Genomic DNA, 19,238 nt, shown 5'->3' with positions numbered 1-19,238 from the left:
GTCTGTGCCTGGATTACCAATGTGTGAGGCAAAACTTGGGAAGGAGCCATGGGAGATAGAGGAGAACTGAGAGCCTGGCTGGTGGGAATGCAGGTGAGAATTGGAGCAAAGCTCTGTGAAGGAAAGCCCTGAGTGATTTCCATCCTTTCCTGCCACTCTGAGTGACATCCATCTCTCCAGAACAAGCCAGAATTCACCTTCTCCTGCAGGCAGCTCGGGATGCAACCACAAAACACCATTTGCTGAAACTCCTTGACAGTAATTGTCACTTCCAGAGGAAGGAGCCCATGGCCTCACCCTGCTTGCCATTCCATGGGCAGCACTGTGTGCTCAGCCTGGCCGAGTGGACACGGGCTCCAGGGATAGAAATGTCGTGTAACATGAGAGAAAGCATCAGCAGAATATTTATGTAATGAAATGTGAACGATCCCTGCTGGGGCAGGGCAGGGCAGAGAGGAGCTCTGCTCCTGTGCAGTGCCACAGGGAGGGACAGGGCACAGAACAGCCCTGGCAGGGGCAGGAAGGGGCCTTTATTGGGAAATGTGATCTGCCTTTCTAGCAAAACCTGACAGAGGACACCAAGGCATCTGCAGGATCTCATCTGAGGGCAGCTGTCTGAATTACTTTTCAGCTGGGCATGGAATGGTTCCCTTTGTTTGGAGGATAAACATCCGTGCTGGAGCTCAGGGCTGGGCGGGGCAGCAGAGCCAGCCCCGTTTCCCCACTCCATGGAGGATCCAGCCCTGGGAAGGGCTGCAGGGACCATACTGGGCTGCAGGGACCATCCTGGGGCTGCTGGGATCCAGCTCTGGGAAGGGCTGCAGGGACCATCCTGGGCTGCATGGACCATTCTGGGCTGCATGGACCATCCTGGGCTGCAGTGCTCTCAGGGCTATCTGGAGCTGCTGGGGTTAATTTGGGATTGTCACAGCTCCTGTATCCTGATCCTACAGGCCAGGAGTCAGGGGCACTCCTGTAGCAGAGGCTCCTCTCTGCTCACATCCTGAGTGGCACCAAAAGGACATGGGACAGCCCCAGCCTGGGGACAGCCCCAGCCTGGGGACACCCCCGTTTGTGCCAGGGGACAGCGCAGGGCACAGCCCCCTCTCCCTCCCTGCCTGGGGAAGGGTGTTGGGATGGGGGCAGCACCTTGGCAGTGCTCAGGGGGAGCTGAAAAGTGAGGAGAGACATTTGGGGTTGGGACTAGAGGATTTTCCCCTTTCAACCCAAACCATTCTGTGATTTTTATTTATTTAATTTTTTAAAGCAATTTCCATGAATGCTGGTTTGTTTTCTTCCCAGCTGAGCTTTCTGGGCCCTTCCACACCAGGGCTGTGTTCATCCCTCACTGTTTCCTGAGAGCAGGAGCTGAGGCTGCTCCTGTCAGCTCTGCAGACATTTTGATCCTTTTGCTGTCTGTGGAGTCACAGCCCGAGTACGATGAGAGGCAAAAAAAAATACAGTGACTCTGCCTCCCCTTTCCAATGCAAGCCCTTTGCCAGAGCAATAAAAAACTTTAAACAATGGCCAGTCATGACATAAACCAGCCCTGGAGCTGTCTGCCAAAATTCACCTCAAGAAAAGAGGGCCAGAAATAAACAGTAACCTATAAAAAGCCCCACAGACCTAGAGAGAGTCCTCTCAGTGTGTTAATTGCTTTCACATCTGGCTCTGAATTGAGGAGTGTGTAAGGCAAGGAGAGGCCACCAATAACTCACTGCAGCTGAGCACTAAAGCATGTGTGGAGCATCAATCACCAGAGCCATCCACTTCTACAGAGCCCTCAGATGTGGGGCTCACATTTAAATTCTGTGTTTAAACTGCCCTGAAATAATGGGGCTGATGTTAATAAACAGCACGTGGCTAAGCACTTTCACAGGTGGGATATTTCAAGGTAAATGGAGAGAGACTGGGTTCATTTCCCTTTCTCCCTCCATCAGTTTTTGGAGCAGTTTGTGCCTGCCCCTCTTGGGCAGGAGTCAGCCCCAGGGTAGGGGCAGGGAGTGACAGCCCAGGGCTGCAGCGAGGTGGGGAGCACCGAGGACGGAGCTGGGGATGGTTTCAGGATGGTTTCTGAGTGCCAAGGGGGTGTCCCCAGGCTGTGATTGGAGAGCTCCTGTGGGATAGGGACAGAGCTGTGGGGGATCCCTGCACCCCCTGCTCGGGCTCCTTTCCCCTCTCAGGCCAGGACTGCCCCTTGTGTGCCTCAGGGGGCTCCTCCTGCCCCCAGACCTGCTGGATGGGGCAGCTGGGGGGTTCTGGGCTCTGAGAGCCCCGTGCCCTGCTGGGGCTGGGGGGTTCTGGGCTCTGAGAGCCCCGTGCCCTGCTGGTGCAGTGCAGGGCACACCATCCCCACTGCCCTGGCCTTGGCAGTGCCCCCAGGGCAGGCAGCAAAGCCAGAGCTCCTCCAGCTCAGAGGCACTGAAAGGGTGCAGGGAGGATCTCCCTGAGCCCAGTGTTTGATTTCTGGTGGTTCCTGGGCACTGCTGAGAGCATCACCAGTAAACGATGACATTTTCTGAGGCCACCACTGCTGTAATTACAGGAGTGATCCCAGGCTTAACCTTGGGGATGAGCAGAGCCTGCCCTGAGCATCTGTGGTTTGGTGGTTGTGACACACCACAAGAGCTCGGGGAGGGATTTGTGATGATTTATTCATGCCACTTTTATTGTTTGGAAAGCTCACTCAAATGCTGCTTTGGTTAGACTGAATAATTCAGCTGCCAGTCTACTCTAGGTTTAGTTTAGATCTCTTTATTGCTTTCTCTCTAAGAGCCTCGTGTTCAGAGGTGAAAATCATCGCAGGGAATCATGGAATCGTTTGGGCTGGGAGGAGACCTAAGGCCCATTTCACCCTACCCTGCCATGGGCAGGGACACCCCCCAGTCCCAGGCTGCTCCAGCCCCATCCATCCCAGGCCACGCTGCGTTCTGGGGTTCTGTGAATGAGCAGCTGATCCCTTTCAGGCAGGTGCAGCACTCCTGGGAGCCAGGGGAATATTCCAGTGTGAGTGAAGGGAGCCAGGGGAATATTTCAGTGAGTGAAGGGCGCCAGGGGAGTATTCCAGTGAGTGAAGGGGGCCAGGGGAATATTCCAGTGAGTGAAGGAGTGCCTGGGCTCTGCTGGGTACGTGCAGGCTCACAGGGCTGTACAAAGCATCTGCAGCTGGGTATTTTCAGCAGGGCGGCTTCTGACCCAGTGCAATGCTGTATTAATAGACAGCAGAATGCAGAGCTGTGACACAAGGATTGACAGCTCTTGGCAGCAGATTTTGTACTCAGGTATCTAAATGTGTCCCTTGAAATTCCAGTTTGGCCAGCCTGGGCTGCCGTGCTGAGAACTGGCACCTCTGCTTCCCATCAGCTTCCTGGGCTCAGCCTGGTTTTGTTCTTTCATTCTGTGCTAAACTGGTGGAGGCTTCAGCACAAGCTGTGTCCTCACGTGTCCACCCAGACTGGATGTGCCCCAGCACAACTGGGTGGGGACAGTGTGTAATTTTAGTGATGTTGCAGCTGTTGGAGCTGTAGTCAGAATCAAGGAACAAGGTTTAATTACTCAAATAAATGGCAGTGGTGTAAACAGCCTGTCCAATTCCCTGGGGTACTCAGAGATCTGGGATTCTGGGATCACAGACTGTGCACTTGGCAGCTGTTTGAGAGTCATTGTGGTATTTGTCTGTGTTACCTGTGCCAATTCCTCTCTTTGCAGCTTTTAGGACGTGTGAGAGGAGCTCTAGGTTGGATTCTAGGAACAGGTTCCTCCCCAGAGATGCTGGCACTCTCCAGGGAATGGGCACAGCCCTGAGGCTGCCAGAGCTCAGGCTTGGACAGGCTGGGATGCCCAGGGGGGATTGTTGGGGGTCTGGGCAGGGCCAGGGGTCCCCAGGGATCCTTGTGGGTCCCTCCCAGCTCGGGGCATTCTGTGATTCTGTGGGACCAATCTTGGCCCCCTGTGCTGCCCCAGACGGTCCTGCCCGGCTGCACAGAGCACCCCTGGGCCATTTACAACGTTATCAAATGATTATTACCTAATTTAGCAAATGCTTCCAGAGCCCTGGGGTTGCCTCCCACATCAGTGGTGTCCCTGGCCGGGCAGTGATTCATCTGAACAGAATTAGCACGGGCAGGGCATGAGAGCCGGGCTGAGTTGCGAGCGTGCAGGGAGCAGAGCTGGGCTGATCCAGGGTGGGTGTCCTGCCGGGGACAGGCTTGGCAGGCCTTCACTGCCATCGTTTATCTGCTCAGGCTGCAGAAAAGCCAGCTGATGGGCTGAATGGTTTGTTTCAGGTTGATGGAGCTGATTGCTGCCCCGGCTGAGGCAGGACGTGTGTTTGGGGTGAAATGAAGATGTGCTGCACTTTGTGTACACCAAGCACTCTGTGTTCCATTTTCTGTCACTCTTTGGCCAGAGGCAGAGCTGCCACAGGAAGCCAGCTCAGGAGGGTGGCCTGGGGTCACCAGGACCTGGGAAAGCCCTCGATGCAGTACCAGTCTGCAGCTGCAGGAGTTGGGCCAATCAGGAGAAACTGAGGCTGTAAGAGGGCAGAAACACCAGCCTGGGTCCTCGATGAGCCGTGGACACAGCTGGGCAATGAAGAAGATGAAGATGCCCCTGTGGAGAAGGTGAGATGTGGAAGCTGCCACAGCAGAGCTGGTGTTCCCAGAGGCTGGGCAGAGACCCCTGGGTGAGCTGGGGTGCCTGGGCTCACCCAGCACCCATCCCAGCCCCTCTTGTCCCTGCTCCAGGCCATTGCAGGGCGGGTCAATGGCCAGGACGGGTCACAGAGCCCAGCCAGCATCACAGAGCCACCCAGAACCCAGCCTGGGCACGGAACCCCGTCCATGGCAACGGGCACACAGAGGCGGGCAGTGCCAGCGCCACCCCAGAGCCAGAGATGAGCAGCAGCCCCCCTGGGCGCCCCCAGGCCTGAGGGGGAGCTGTGCTCGCCGAGGGAGGCCCGCACGGCCGGTACTGACCCCAGCCCCAAACCCAGCCCCGTGTGCCCGTGCCCAGGGGTGCTGGCAGCTCCCATCCCAGCCTGGCTCATCCCCAGGGGCGTGTAAGGGTGATCATTCCAGCTGGAAATGCTGGAAAAGCAATCCAGCCCATTCCCAAAGCTTTTCCCCTCTCAAACACTTGTCTGTCGGTGTCTGAAGGGGAAGGATTTGGTGGCAGGGTGAGAGCCAGGGAAAGCATCCCCCACTGTCCTGCTCCCCGGGTAAATAAGGTAGGGAATGGCAGTGGCCTGTCCGCAGCAGGGACAAAGGGCTGCAGGGACTGGTCTGTGGGAGCAGCACATGCAGGGGCTTTGGTGGAGCTCAGCACAGACCTCTCCTCCTCGGTTCTGCCAAGGTGACTCGGAGCCAGTCACACCGGGGAAAGATTTTGTGCTGAATTTGGGGGCGTGAGTGTCCCACTGCCCATCCCAGAGCCTTTGGCCAGGCTAGGTCCTGGGATCAGACTCGCTGGCCTGGGTTGGAAAGGATGGCAGGGACACCTTCCACTGTCCCAGGGACACCTCCCACTGTCCCAGGTGCTCCCAGCCCCAGTGTCCATCCTGGCCTTGGGCACTGCCAGGGATCCAGGGGCAGCCACAGCTGCTTTGGGCACCCTGTGCCAAGGCCTGCCCATCCTGCCAGGGGAGGTCATTAGATTGACAGGGAAAATGAAGGAACAATGGGAAACAAGGAATAAGGAAATGAAGGTATAAATCTGTCATCCTCCATGGCAAAGCAGCCATGATTTGTCTCTCTCCTCATTTCAAGACCTGACACAAGATACCAACAGCAAAGTTGGTCTCAAATCCCTCCCTATCCAGATGCCTGGGATGCTGTCAGAGGGGATTTGCATTCAGGAGATTTAGGGGCTGTGTGGGTGCCCTGGGCAGGGCTGGTCCCATCACCCATTGGGTGTTACTGTAAGAGGTACCATGAGCACAGGAACTTTCTGAGCAAGATTTTCCTCTGCCCCCTTTGTGCAGGACCCGCACCAGCAGCATTCCAGGATGGAACTCTACGGCTATCCCTTGAAAGCCAAGTTTAACCAGCCACGGCCACCCCCTCCCAAGGTCCTGCCAGCGACCCACACGGCCGCTGGCTACAAGAACCGCATTCCCTTCAACCCCTCCGAGAGCTTCAACATGCCATGGATGCCCAACTCCTACTACAAAGCAGCTGCCCTCAACCCCACCCTGTCTCCCCTCACCGAGAGCTTCCCAGGGCTGCCCCCCACCAAGATGATTCCTTTCATTTCTGAGAGACCCAGCGGGGTCTTCACCCGGCACACGCTGGACGACTGGCACAGGTCCAACATGACCAACTACAAGGAGTCGGAGACGACGCGGCACAACGCGGAGCGCCTGCGCGCCGACCTCACGCGCACCATCAAGGACGTGTACCAGCAGGCCAAGAGGACACAGGGGGAGAGCACCAAGAACCTGGGCGAGCGCATCAATGACATCGAGTACTGGAAGTCTGAGCTCTGCATCGAGCTGGACGCCATGATCAGGGAGACCAACTCCCTGATGGACATGCAGAAACGGCTGGAGAGAGCCCTGGCCGACACCGAGGGCCCCTTCCAGGTAGGGACCCTGCATCCCCAGCCCACACATCTGCAGCCACTCAAACCTCTCATAAAGCCCTGTAACATTGGAAAGGTTTCAAGAAGAGCCCATTAGCTGAGTCAGTGATAAACAAATCCCCTGCATCTGCTGCATCCTCCTCCAGCACATGCTGAGCACATCACTGCAGTGTTTGTTTTAGCAGATATTTCTGTATCCCAAATCCTGGCTTGGGACACAAAAGCCTGTCGTACTACAAGGCTCTGGGGAGGTCCTTACCGGGCCTGACAGGGGTCCCTGAACTTGCTGTGGTGGCTGGGGACATGAGGGCTCCGTCCCTTTGGTTCCCTGCTGATGTGGCACTCGGCTGCTGCTGTCAGCTAACCCTGCTGCCTCAGCAGCTTTCTGCACGCTGCCATCCTGTGCCCACCTGCACTTTCCCTTCCTGCATCCCCTGCCATGGGCACAGTCTCTGCAGGGAGCCCTGTGCCTTCAGCCAGCGCTGATGTCACCCCTTGTCCCCACCAGGTCGCTCACAAGTGTTTGCTCAATCGGGAGAAGAGGATGGGCATCGACCTGGTGAATGACGACGTGGAGAAACAGCTTGTCACAGTGAGTGTGGCACACCCAGCCTGTGACACAGCTGGTTCTACCCAAACTCCCCTGAACAAGTCTGGCAGCCCTGTTCCCTCACTGGCTCTTCAGTGCTGCTGAGAGAACCCAACGTTGTTCAACCCCCAAACCTGCTGGGCAGGGGCTGGTGCTCCCACCCAGCAGCGTGGCCCCGGGACAGGAAGGAAGAGCTGGAAAGGAGCCGGGTTTGGGTGGCTCATCAGGGTCCTTTGACCCTCCTTGGGGAGCCCGTGAGATGGCTCTGCCTTTCTGAGTCCTGCCTGCACAGATATCGCTTTTTTTGTGTGATCTGTGTCTGCAGCACATTCTGTATATTACACACACACACGGAGAGGGCAGGGTGTGCCCGACAGCGTGTCTACTTTCCCCAGCTATATTCGTTGGGCTAATAAAAGATATTAACTGCACTTGCCCAGCTCTGCTTTGCTCAGGGCAGAGTGGCTGCAGCAGGACTGTCACTGCGTGCTCAGGCAATGGATTTAATAGAAATAACAAAAACCTGCACTCCTGCCTGCCTTTATCTAAGCTGCTTTAAATTATGAATTAAAAGCAAGCATGGCACAGCAAATGGGATCCTAATGCAGGGTACAGTGAAATATAATCACTGCAAAACCTCACGGAACTGGGAAGGAAATTGTAGCCCCTGGGCCTGTGAAGCCACTGCTCTCTTAGAAGATATTTTGTTATGAGTCAGGCCCTGAAAAATTAAAAGATTAGTTTGAAGGTCATGAAGGTTTAGGAAAATTATCAGAGCTGGTATCTCCATAATGCCATTTGGGTTTTTTAATGTTTGGGATGCATTTAGGCTGTGCTTTCAGCTGGCTTCTGCATCCAGGAGGGATTGAAAACCCCTGGGTTTGGAGCACTGATAACCTGTCTGGAAACCCTTATGGGTGCAACAGGCTTGTGCTGGACCAAGGGAGCTGAGAGCAGCACCAGCCTTCCCCCGGGGGAGCTGAACCCTGCCTAGAACTGAAAAACCCTGAAACTGAAAAACCCTAAACTGGGTTTACACCAAAGTCCTCTTGTCCCATATGGATGGGATTTCTTGTGGGGAGGAAAATGCCCTGGGATGGGGATGGGGATGTGCGGCACCACTGGCCCAGGGCACTGGCCCGTGCTTGCTGTGCGGGAAGCGGAATTCCTGCTGTGTGCCTCCGGGGCAGGAGTGCCCAGGATGTCTGAGCACGATGCTGATGGGGCTGTTCTGCCTTTGCCCAGGAAATCAAGATCATCAGGTCCTGCCGGGAGAGGCTGCAGAAGTGCCTGGACACGGTGAATGCCCAGATCATGTAAGAAGGGCTGGGCCCTTGCTGCGGGGCTGGTGTGTGTTTGCAGTTGTGCCCCAGCTGAGCCCTGCGGGTTCAGTCCCTGCAGGCTCTGGGGGAGGCTCTGGGATGCTTTGGGAGCACAGAGGGGCTGACGGCACAGGATGGGCACAGAACCATCCCACGGCTCCATCCCCACTGAGGCTGCTGTTGGCGTGCTCCAGGTGCAACAAGGAGGCCCGGCAGGAGCTGGAGAAGGACCTGGCTGACAAGCAGCTGGGCCACCACATCGACAACAAGTGCTACCAGCTGAAGAACACCTCCAGAGGCATCCACTTCTTCAAGGGCGTGGAGAGGATGGATGCCACGTGAGCTCTGGGGCCCGGCAGGGGCAGAGCAGGAGCTGGGGCTGCCCAGCCCTCTCTGGGGGCACATCCATCCCTCCTAGAGACACCACTCGAGGGGAGCTTTACCCCTGGGCTCCTCATGGGAGAGGAACCCTCTGCTCTCAGCTGGACACCCAACACCCGTCGGGCAAAAGCGAGCCCAACCTAATTAAACATTAGATCAGGGCCCAGAGCTCAGCCTGCAAACGAATTCAGCCCAGCACCTCTGCACAGCTCATTAAGTTCGTGCATATTTTCAGAGATGTCTCAGTGCTTGCCTGAGTGCTCCTCACTGATGGGAAGTCTGGGGGCTCAGCCCTGTATGGAGAGGGCCTGGCAGGGAGCTGAAATGACCCAGAAAATCCAGAAATGAGAACATGGTCCTGGGACAGGGTTCTGCTGCTTTTGGGTGCCAGGAATTCAGCTTTGGCTTTGCAGTAAATGAACAGTGACCTAACCCAGCACTCACAGAGAGATGCCCAAGTGGCAAAGGGCTGAGAGAATAAATCTGCTCACACAAACCCATGAAGTTTATGGAGAGGCACAGATTGAGACAATTTTTCTAGTAGTTTGAATAATTATTCACAGTAGAGCTCAGACATATTTAGACAGGCAAATGGATTGCAGAGGATCGAGGCTGAAATTCAGAGCGGGGTAAAATGTGCCGAGAATCAGCAGGTTTTAAATGGAGCTTATGTGGTATTTAAGTCTTTTGTTGATCTTGTTCTGGACTACTGCACAGGCAGGAACTTCATCCCAAATGCACAGAGAGGGAATGGAGTGGGATCTAAAGCTCGTTTGGTTTAGTGGGAGACTGAGATGGGCTGTGAGCAAAAGGAATTGTCTGAACTGTGATCTGTGTGTCCTTGTGAGGCTGGGAATTCCTTGGCACTCAATGCCTCGAAGGTGCAAACAGAGCTCCGATTGGAATCTCTGGTTTTTATGGGAGAATCTCTTGTTTGTCCGAACTTTTACAAGTTATCTTTGTGAGCATTTCATAAATATCATCAAACAAGCGGGGTCCAGCCATGATTTGATAAATATCATCAAACAAGTGGGCTTTAGATCTCAATTGATAAATATCACCAAATGAACTGGGTCCAGCCCTCATTTGATAAATATCATCAAACAAACGGGGTCCAGCCCTCATTTGATAAATATAATCAAATGAACGGAGTCCAGCCCTCATTTGATAAATGTCATCGAATGGATGGGGTCCAGATGTTTCAGTTCCCCATAATTTAGTTCAGAGCACAGGTTTCCCTCCCTCAGTGTGCAGTGTGTTCCAAGGGCAGTGCTCTCCCCGCAGGGTCTCGGTGCCCGAGACGTGGGCCAGGTTCACGGACAACAACATCTTCCGCTCGCAGAGCGCGCGCGCGGCCTCGGCCAAGCTGCGCGCCAGCACCGAGAGCCTCCTGATGGGCACGGCCGACGAGATGTGGCGCCAGTTCAGCAAGGTCAACGACGCCTTCACCAGCCGCATCACCGAGATCGCCAACGCCAAGAGCAAGATCCAGACACACCTGGCCAAGGTACCGGCCCCGCCCGCCCCAGGGACGGCGGCTGTCCCTGCTCTCCCTGCCCTGCTCTGCCACTGCCAGAGGGACAGCAGTGATGGGCTCTGGCTCAGAGCTGTGGGAATTGTGGAAAGCTTCCTGGGAAGGGCTCAGACCCGTGAAGTTCCAGCACTAGGGGCTGATGGCATGTCCTTAAATGAGGAGCCATTAAAACCTTTCCCTGACGGATGATCCATTCTTATGAGCAGCAAATTTGGGAAGCTGGTAATTCAGTAGATCCATCACCACTCCTAAACTTCTTCTGCTCCTAACTCTCCTCTGATGTGGCAGTGAGAGCAGAGAGATTTTCCCTGAAAACTCTGCTGGATCTGGGCCTTGATGTGGCAGAGCAACAGAGGCCTGAGCCCAGGGGCTGTTTATTGAACTTGTGAACTATTGAACTCTCCTGCACCAGCAGGAGAGAAGGGAATGATGTGATCTCTTGAGAAGATATCTTTTCACTGATTCCTGTGTTTGTTTCACCCCAGACACGGCAGGAAATCTTCCAGCTCGAGACCAAGATCCAAGTCATCCAGAAGACCATAAGGGACAAAGAGGTCCAGCTGAAGGTGGCCCAGACCCGGCTGGATGAGCGCTCGAGGAGACCCAACGTGGAGCTGTGCCGGGACGCCGCCCAGATTCGGTGAGGCCGGGTGCCAGGGCCCAGGGGCACTCAGGAGCATCTCTGCATGGCAAAATGGCTGTTTTCCCTGAATATTCCTTCCATAAGTGCCCTGCTCCTAAAGCACTGAGCAGGTGTCCCAACCCTCGGGTTCATCTTCTCTCCTGCCTCATCCAGTTGGCTGCTTGTGCTCAGTTTTGGAGGATAAACCTCTTGCTCTCCCTTGTCCCCCCAGCACCCTAAGGGGGCTTAGGAGAAGGAGGGAAGAGGGGCTTTTATACAGGCAGAGTGACAGGGCAAGGGGCAGTGGCTTTAAATGCAGAGATGGCAGGGACAGATGGGATATTGGGAAAGCATTTCTCTCTGGGAGGGTGGGCAGGCCCTGGCACAGGGTTCCCAGAACAGCTGGGGCTGCCCCTGGATCCCTGGCAGTGCCCAAGGCCAGGCTGGACACTGGGGCTGGAGCAGCCTGGGACAGTGGGAGCTGTCCCTGCCATGGCAGGGGTGGCACTGGATGGGCTTTAATGTCCCTTCCAACCCAAACCATCTGGGATTCTGGTCTATGATTCTGTGATTCCGCTCTCTGACAGGCTGAGATTGAGGGCACAGAGCCCCTTCCTTTTGGGTAGCTCCAAGGATGGATGCACATGCGGAGCTGTCCTCCCCTCAGTGGGCACACTGGAAATCCTTGCAAGGACTTTGGGATTGTGCCTCAGGGAGTGCCTAGTAGCAGCTCTGGGAGGCACCCAAAGCTCACAGCTCCTCCTGGGAGCCCTCTGAGCACAGTTCCCTTTTCAAAGTGATTTAAACGCAGCCGCGTTCAGCATCTCACACACTGCTGGTTTTCCCATCCTCCACGTGTTCCAAGTTCCCTTTTACCTCTCCCAGTGCCCTGTCCTGCTGAGTGTGTGTCCTGTGCAGAACCCCTGCACAGGGAAATCCAGGAGAGTGAACAAACAAAGCCACAAGCCCAGAGAAATAGGAAACCAGAGCTGCTCGTCCCTGTTCTGGTGGCACAAGCTGCTCTGGCACACGTGGCTGAGCATATCCAGAGCTTTGGAATAAACTTCTCCACTCCTCCCCACGGAGGTTGAGAGGAGCTCTCCCATAGCAGGGCACGAGGGTGAGAATCACCTGAGTGTGCTGATGGGGAACCCCATGCCCAAAGGGCCCATCTGGGTGGGCACCACCCCACGGGTTCTCTGATTGTCCCGCTGTTCTCCAGCCTTGTCCAGGAGGTGAACGAGATCAACGAGACACTGCGGAACCTGCACCAGTGCCTGCGTGCCTCCGAGGACATGCTGCAGATGCTGGTGCGCTCCAAGGGCGTTCTGGAGCACGACCTGGTGGTCAAGAACAACTCTCTGTTCATCGACCAGGAGCGCTGCATGGGCATGCGCAAGAGCTACCCCAGCACCGTGCAGATCCTGGGCTACGTCTCAGCCGGGCTCACCTGAGCGCCCGGCACCCACGGCACGACGCGTCCCCCCTTTCCCCCCGCTGCTTTGCAAATATATTGTTGCAATTTCACAACTTTGGTAGCGTTTCATTTCCTGCTGTAAACTCCGCATGGAAATTAAACGGGTGTTTTGTTTGTTGGGTTACCAGGATGATTCTTTTTTCCTTTGTGTTTTCTCTTTCACCGTGTGCCAGGAAGGAGCTGAAAATATCCTGTATGTCACCAAACCCACCCACGGGGATCCATCCCTACCCTTCCAGGCTGTGCTTTCAGGAGAAAAACTGTCGTGTCTTCCTCCTTTTGAGTGTGTGTGATGTGGAGAAGGCACAAGGGGAAGTAAAGCCACTTGTCAGAATAACGAGCTGCTGACATCCAGGATGGATTTTTAATGGTGCAGCAGAAGAAACACAAACTGTCCCAGAAAGAGTTGCAGTTTGTGCTGTTCCTAAAATAGAAAAATGTGCATTTTAAGCTGATTTCTAATGATAATTGCTTTGCTTTTGAAAAATGTTAAATGCCATAAAATATGTCAGTGTTGGGGTTTTAAAAAGAGGAAGTAGATTCGACTTAGAGAAAGTTCATTGAAGAAAATGCTGTGGGTTTAATTTTGGTTTCCTGGTTTAACCTCTCACTTGTAGTTCTTTGGCGGGAGCACCAAAGCACTTTGAAGATAAAGAGATTAATCGATGTTTAAGCCCCTCTGGCTGCACGGAGGCTTTTCCCCTGCTGTAAATCCTGATTTACCAAGTACTGGAATCTCCAGAGGGATAAGTCTTCAATCAGTCTGAGGCTGAGTGTAAAAGTCACGTTGCGTTTGTCTCCTTAGGCTATCACAGCTCTTGAGTCTTTTAACCTCAGCTGTTGAGCTCAGCCTAAAGCCCGTGGGCACCAGGAATCCCAAAGGGGCCAAATCTTGAGTCCCTCCCTCCCTCGGGAATCCAGGGCAGGGACCCCCAGCCCAGCGTGGGCTCACAGGGGATGGGAGCCCTTTCCCTGTGTGCCACCCCGATGGCTCCTCCTCACCCCACGGACCCTCTGCCCTGCCCAGCCTCCCCACCCTGGCAGGATCTCCCTCCCAGCACCAGCCCTAAACAGGAAGCAATTGTCTTTCCAACCTTTTTTTTCTTTACTAGCACTTTTGTCGAGACTAAAAATAGATTTCCTCTACTTTGTGTGTGTCCTGGGGCTGGAGTCCGTCGGAGGCAGCAGCCACCCTTCCAAAGGAAAGAGACAGCCTGAGCAGGAGAGACTGCCCAGCTGACCTCACCCTCCCTGTCTGCACTCTCCTGGGTCTCAAAGGAGCCAGGGCCAGCTGAGCTCGGGTTTTGTCAGCACCCTCAGTGGCCTTGGGCTGCCCCGTGCTGTTCCCTGCCTGTGCTCCTGTCCCCAGCCCCACTGACCTTGGCTGCTCCCCTCGTCTGCAGACCCATCCAGATGTTCCCAGGCAGAGCTGCCAGGCTTTGGTCCCCAGGAGTGTGTCCCAGCTGAGTGTGGGGCAGCAGAGGCACCCACAGCCCTTTCCTGGAAGGCTCCAGCCTTGGAGCACCTGGAGCCAAGTCCTGGCACCAGCAACAGCTTTGCCTTCACTTCACTTCCACCTCTGGTTTGAGTCATGTCAGAAATATCTGGGCTCCGTTTTACAGTGAGGGCACACCAGGATCAGTCTCCACTTTTCCCCAAGTTTGCTCTCAGAGCTCCCCAAACACTGATCTTTCCCATGGCCAGCTCCTTTAGGGCTCTCTCCTAACTGCCAGCAATTATGTGGTGCTGCAATTACTCAACTCCATTTTCTCTTGCTGTCCTGGCCTCTTGATGCTCCTTTCCACAGCACTGCCAAAGAGTTTCTTTCCTCTGTTCAAGCCATGACCAGAGGAATTTCAGCTTCAGCTCGTCTAATTTCTTTCACAAATACTTTCCACTTTCCTGCAGCAGTTTCCCAGACGTTAGAGAATTCCCAGGTCCCTCTGGGGTTGTGTTCTCTCCACGCCAGTTTTCCATAAGTTGACAGAACTGATGTTACTTTTTCTGGCAGCTGATATCCCCCAGCCCCCCTGACACGTTGGTCAGAGCATTCTACGTGTGCTTCAGTGTGAGTTTCAGTGTGAACCCTCTCCTTGCCCCGAGGGAGCCTGCCCTGGCACACAGCCCTGCCAGAGGGGTCCCAGGGATGGGTCTGGGTGCAGTTCCAGTGAACACCAGGCTCTCCTGCACAGGGAGGATTTGCTTTCCACGACAGAGCTGCTGCTGAGGGAAGCTGCTCCATGTAATCCCTGCAGGGCTGGCTTTGGGATTTGAGCAGCCTTTGATGTGCTGGGGAGATGAAACAACAGCCCTGCCTCCTCCTGCTGATGGCTGAGCTGCGTTTGCTGCAATGCCATTAAATGATTTCCTTTCAGAGATCATTTCTAAATCACAGCCCAGGCCCGTCATCTGCCTTTCTGTACTGAGGGGATGGCTCCTTTCTCCACCAGAACGACGTGTCTGCTTTTATTGCTATTTATTGCTGGTTTATTGCTGCCTCTATCAGCCAAGTGCTGAGAAAGTTACTCTGTGGAAATTCCTTTGCATCTTACAGCCATATTCCCACCCTTCTGCATCATTCCATTTGCATCACTGCTGCAGAGCTGGGTGTGTAAATTAATTGTTTACTGACTGGAGGAGAGACAATAAATTAATAAACCCAGGACACCGTTGCTTTGTGTCAGTCCAGGATCCAGGTGAACACTCCAGGCATGGCTAGCAAGAAACTTCTCAGAAAGGAGATTTTGTTGTTTAAGAAAACAAAAATCATTGAATGTCCTGGAAAGGTCTGATATGAATTTGGGTGAAATCAAATCTTGCCAAAAACCATGTTAACAATGTATTGCATAACTAGTGCAGATTATTGAGCTCAAGGGAGAGAGAATTCCCCAAACAGCATCAGCAGTCAGAAAAAAACCAACCCTAAACTCATTGCTATTATGGAAAAAAAGGGAGAAAACTTTGGCCAAATGCTAAAGGAAAATTTGGGCAGTGTAGGATCACAGAAATGCTTGTGCTGGCTCAGAGCACAGCGCAGCCTCTGGTGCAGCCCCTGCCAGAGCCAACAGGAGATGCTGAGATAAAAGCAGCAGAAGGCAGCAAGAACGCTGTGAGATTCTCCCAGCCCACTTTCCCAGCTTCCAGCAATCCCAAGGACTTCCTGAGCCGCCAGGGCTGTCCTTGGGTTTAATATCCCCCCATGGATTTGTTTCACATGCTCTGGGCCCAGTTCTCTGGGAGCTCATGCAGCCGCTGCTGTGTCCCTCAGAAGGGATGCCCAGGGCAGCCCTGGCCCCTCTGGGGACCCTGCAGGGCACAGAGAAGGGGCCACCCCTGGCACTGCTGGGGCCAAAGGTGTGAAACTCAGTGCTCTGGGCAAAGGTGAGGCTCGAAGCTGGGTTAGACCTGGGCCCTCTATAGGGTCTGCTCTGTGCTATTTGTAAAATACTTTCTATTTTATAAATATGCAGGAGAGGAGCACGAGGCAGCAGCTCAGAAAGTACCTGAGGATGTTTCCAGTCCCAGCTGGGAAGCTCAGGTGATTTTTTGAGGGTTTGGGGGTCAATGGGTGAATGTTGGTATACTTGAAGTCAGTGGGACTTTCTCCTATGATTTCAGCCTGGCTCTATCAGTGCTGACATGGCCCAGGAGTGGAAAGCAAAAAGTTGGATGAAGTTGGTTTGGGAGCATGAATGTAGACAGGTCTAAAGTATTTTACAAATTCTTCTTGAATTGGTAGAAAAAAAAATCAAAAAAATAAGTCCATAAGCTTCCAAGATACATTAGCCCCTTTGTAATTGAAGTTTGCTGAATATGAAGTCTCCCTTCATGGTTTTTTCCTGCTTGAAATATATTTTACAATACCCATTCCACCTGTGTAAATGTATTTATATTTACATATATGTATATGTAAATATGCATATATTTATATATGCTTATATATACATTATTTATATATTATACACAATATATGTATATTATATACAATATATGTATATTATACACACATACATATATGTGTATATATATGTATATATACATATACACGTCTGCATGTGTGTTCTTTGAGGGAGCACCATAGATCTTGCCCAAAGTGCGGCCAAACCAAGTCTTGCTCTCCTCCTTTTCCTGGTGGCACAGTCGTTTGAAAACAGGATTTTCCCCGCCCCGTTCCCTCCCCAGCCCCCAGGAGGGGATTGCTGATGGCAGCGCAGATTTGGCCCCTGCCCTTTGCATTTCAAACCCTCCTCGGGAATGGCCGTAGTCACCAGGGTAGGGAACAGGAAGCGAGTCCCTAAAATTGTGATGAGAGAGCAAAATGCAGGGTTAAACGAGTTCATCCTCACAAGGACATGCAGAGGAAATGTTGCCTTTTTGTGTAGCTGGAAACGGTTTGTCTTAAGAGGGGTTTCAGTTTGTCTTAAGAGGAGTTTCCTTCACCTGGCCCGAGGAAAGGGATGAGCAGAGCCCTGAAGTGCTGGGTCACTGGATGTCACAGCTAAATGAGGATTAGATCCCTTTCGGCCCATTCATGCCTGGTCAGATCAGCATCTGAGCCCCATAAAGGGATAGAAACCCCACTTTTCCTCCTGGGTTCTCATAGTTTTATCCTGGAATTTCAAGCTGAAGCATCACAATGAAAGTAGTCCCATGGAAGAGATTCCAAGTGAGAATCTGAGTTTATACAACTTGTCAATCTTCCAGTATTCCCAGCACAACCAGTGGTGAATCCTGGCTGTACACAAAACATTTTTCCAATTCAATTTTCCTCACTGCCCCGTGACCACCCTCATTGCCCCTCACTGCTCTGAGACCATCCTCACTGCCCTGTGACCATCCTCACTGCCCCGAGGGCTCCACTGACCATCCTCACTCCCTCCTCTCCTCCTCTCCCTGGACAGGCTCCCTCCAGCACCTCGGGCTGATAGCAAGTGTAGAGAGGAGCTCTGCCCCAGCCCCAGAGCTCTGTCACAGCACTCCCAGCAGTAGCTGATGTTTGTCCAAAGCCCTGCTCGGTTTGAACAGTTCACCTTCCCAAAAGAAGTGTCCAAGGAGCAGGGGAGTGCTGTGCTCTTCTCTCAGGGCTTTCTCCACCGTTTCCAACCCACTGCTCTCAGCCAAAACTGGCTTTGTTATCCACAGACTGCTCTTTTCCCTGGTCTGACTGTCAGATATTTCTCCCCACGCCTAAGAAGCTGCTTTGGCACCTTTTTCAGAAGCAGAGCGGGGGTGGTTTGCTGTGCCAGGCTCACGGAGGGGCTCGGGAGCTGTCTGTGACCCCCAGACTCCCTGTGCCTTCAGAGCCACAAATGGTCTTCAGACCTTCAGAGAATGGTCTGTACCAGAGCCTGCATGGCAGCCCTGCGGACAAGACCTTTCCAAGATCTTTCCAATACCTTTCTGAGACCTTTCTCTCAGCCCCGAGCGCGGGGGCTCCTCCAGGCACCCGGCCCAGAGGGGCAGGACAGCTTCCCATCAGTGTCGTTAGCCAGGAATGTTCTGATGGTAGCGCAGAGGTTCCAGCCCTCTGCACGGCACTGACAGGCGTCACAAGCTGCACAGGGACGGCAGCAGCAGAGGAATCGGCGGGATTTTTTGGACGGGAAGGGAATTGCACCCTTTGGAATCTCGTTTCAGCCGCTCAGAGCTCCGCTCCCGCTGTCTGGCCGATGCCTGTGCCGGGACCCCTTCCGTGAGCGAGGAGCCCGTGCTGGGGAACACGCCTCTGCTTGCCAGGAGAGTGGAGCCAAGCACGCTTCCCCAGCTCCCTTCTCCCAGCATTTACAGTCCCGGTGGCTGGATGCCGAATCCCTCGTTTGTGCAACAATGCGGGACGAGTCTGGAGCTGGTGCAGGAGTGGGGAGCGATGGGGGTCGGTGGGAATGCTCAGGAGAGTGCAGGATCCTGGCGGGATTGTCTGGGAGCTGGGGGTGAACTCTGTGTGTGTGGGGGGGGTTGTTTGAACACATTGGCTGTGCTCGAGGAATGAGCGAGGGCAGCAGTGCAGCCACCCCTTCTCTCCCGAGCGCCTGAGTCATGGAATCCCAGAGTGGTTTGGGCTGGAAGGGACCTCAGAGCCCATCCAGTGCCACCCCTGCCATGGCAGGGACACCTCCCACTGTCCCAGGCTGCTCCCAGTCCTGTCCAACCTGGCCTTGGGCACTGCCAGGGATCCAGGGGCAGCCACAGCTGCTCTGGGCACACTGTGCCAGGGCCTGCCCACCCTCACAGGGGACAATTCCTAATTCCCAATATCCCATCCATCCCTGCCCTCTGGCAGTGGGAAGCCACAGGACAGTGTCCTGTCCCTCCAGCCCTTGTCTCAGGTCCCCCTCCAGCTCTCCTGGAGCCCCTTTAGGTACTGGAAGGGCTCTGAGCTCTCCCCAGAGCCTTCTCCAGGCAGAACAGCCCTAACTCCGAGTGTTCTCCAGAGCTGTGGAAAATCGTACCCTCTGTTTAGTGAAAAGTTGCTCAGTTCTACTTAATTTGCCTCTCGAGTGCTAAGAAAGGTCGACTCCAAGAGCTAGAATCCCTTCAGCTCAGCCAGACGCTCGTTCCCCAAATCCTGTGCCACGGATCCCGTCTGGGGCTGCATAACCCGAGCTCTGTCCTCCCCGGCACGGCCGGTGCTGCTCACACCGCCCGGGGCTGCGGCGGGACAGGGACAGCCGCACCCTCGGGGCTGCTCGGACAGCAGGGCACGGCCACCGCTCCCCCGCCTTCCTCCACGGCTG

At 54.2% G+C, this 19,238-nt stretch overlaps 1 protein-coding gene across 1 annotated transcript; it reads left to right on the top strand.

Annotated features, from left to right (window-relative positions):
- The first annotated feature begins 6,004 nt into the window (after positions 1–6,004).
- Positions 6,005–12,513, top strand: TEKT3 (tektin 3). The gene is made up of 7 exons (XM_005495098.2): positions 6,005–6,580; positions 7,088–7,171; positions 8,414–8,484; positions 8,685–8,828; positions 10,156–10,378; positions 10,891–11,045; positions 12,250–12,513. Exons 1-7 carry the CDS (start codon positions 6,005–6,007, stop codon positions 12,479–12,481), a joined length of 1,485 nt encoding a protein of 494 aa, XP_005495155.1. The 3' UTR covers positions 12,482–12,513.
- The last annotated feature ends 6,725 nt before the right edge of the window (positions 12,514–19,238 follow it).

Source organism: Zonotrichia albicollis, chromosome 19, assembly GCF_047830755.1.
Source record: "Zonotrichia albicollis isolate bZonAlb1 chromosome 19, bZonAlb1.hap1, whole genome shotgun sequence".
Taxonomy (NCBI): Eukaryota; Metazoa; Chordata; class Aves; order Passeriformes; family Passerellidae; genus Zonotrichia; species Zonotrichia albicollis.
This window is presented reverse-complemented; position numbering and strand designations above follow the sequence as displayed.

What these genes read in the sequence shown, in the direction of transcription:
- TEKT3 (XM_005495098.2), top strand. Translation starts at nt 6,005, where the DNA reads ATGGAACTCTACGGCTATCCCTTGAAAGCCAAGTTTAACCAGCCACGG. An exon ending in GTGGAGAGGATGGATGCCAC is followed by an intron (nt 8,829 to 10,155) that starts GTGAGCTCTGGG and finishes CTCTCCCCGCAG; the next exon opens with GGTCTCGGTGCCCGAGACGT. An exon ending in TCCAGACACACCTGGCCAAG is followed by an intron (nt 10,379 to 10,890) that starts GTACCGGCCCCG and finishes GTTTCACCCCAG; the next exon opens with ACACGGCAGGAAATCTTCCA.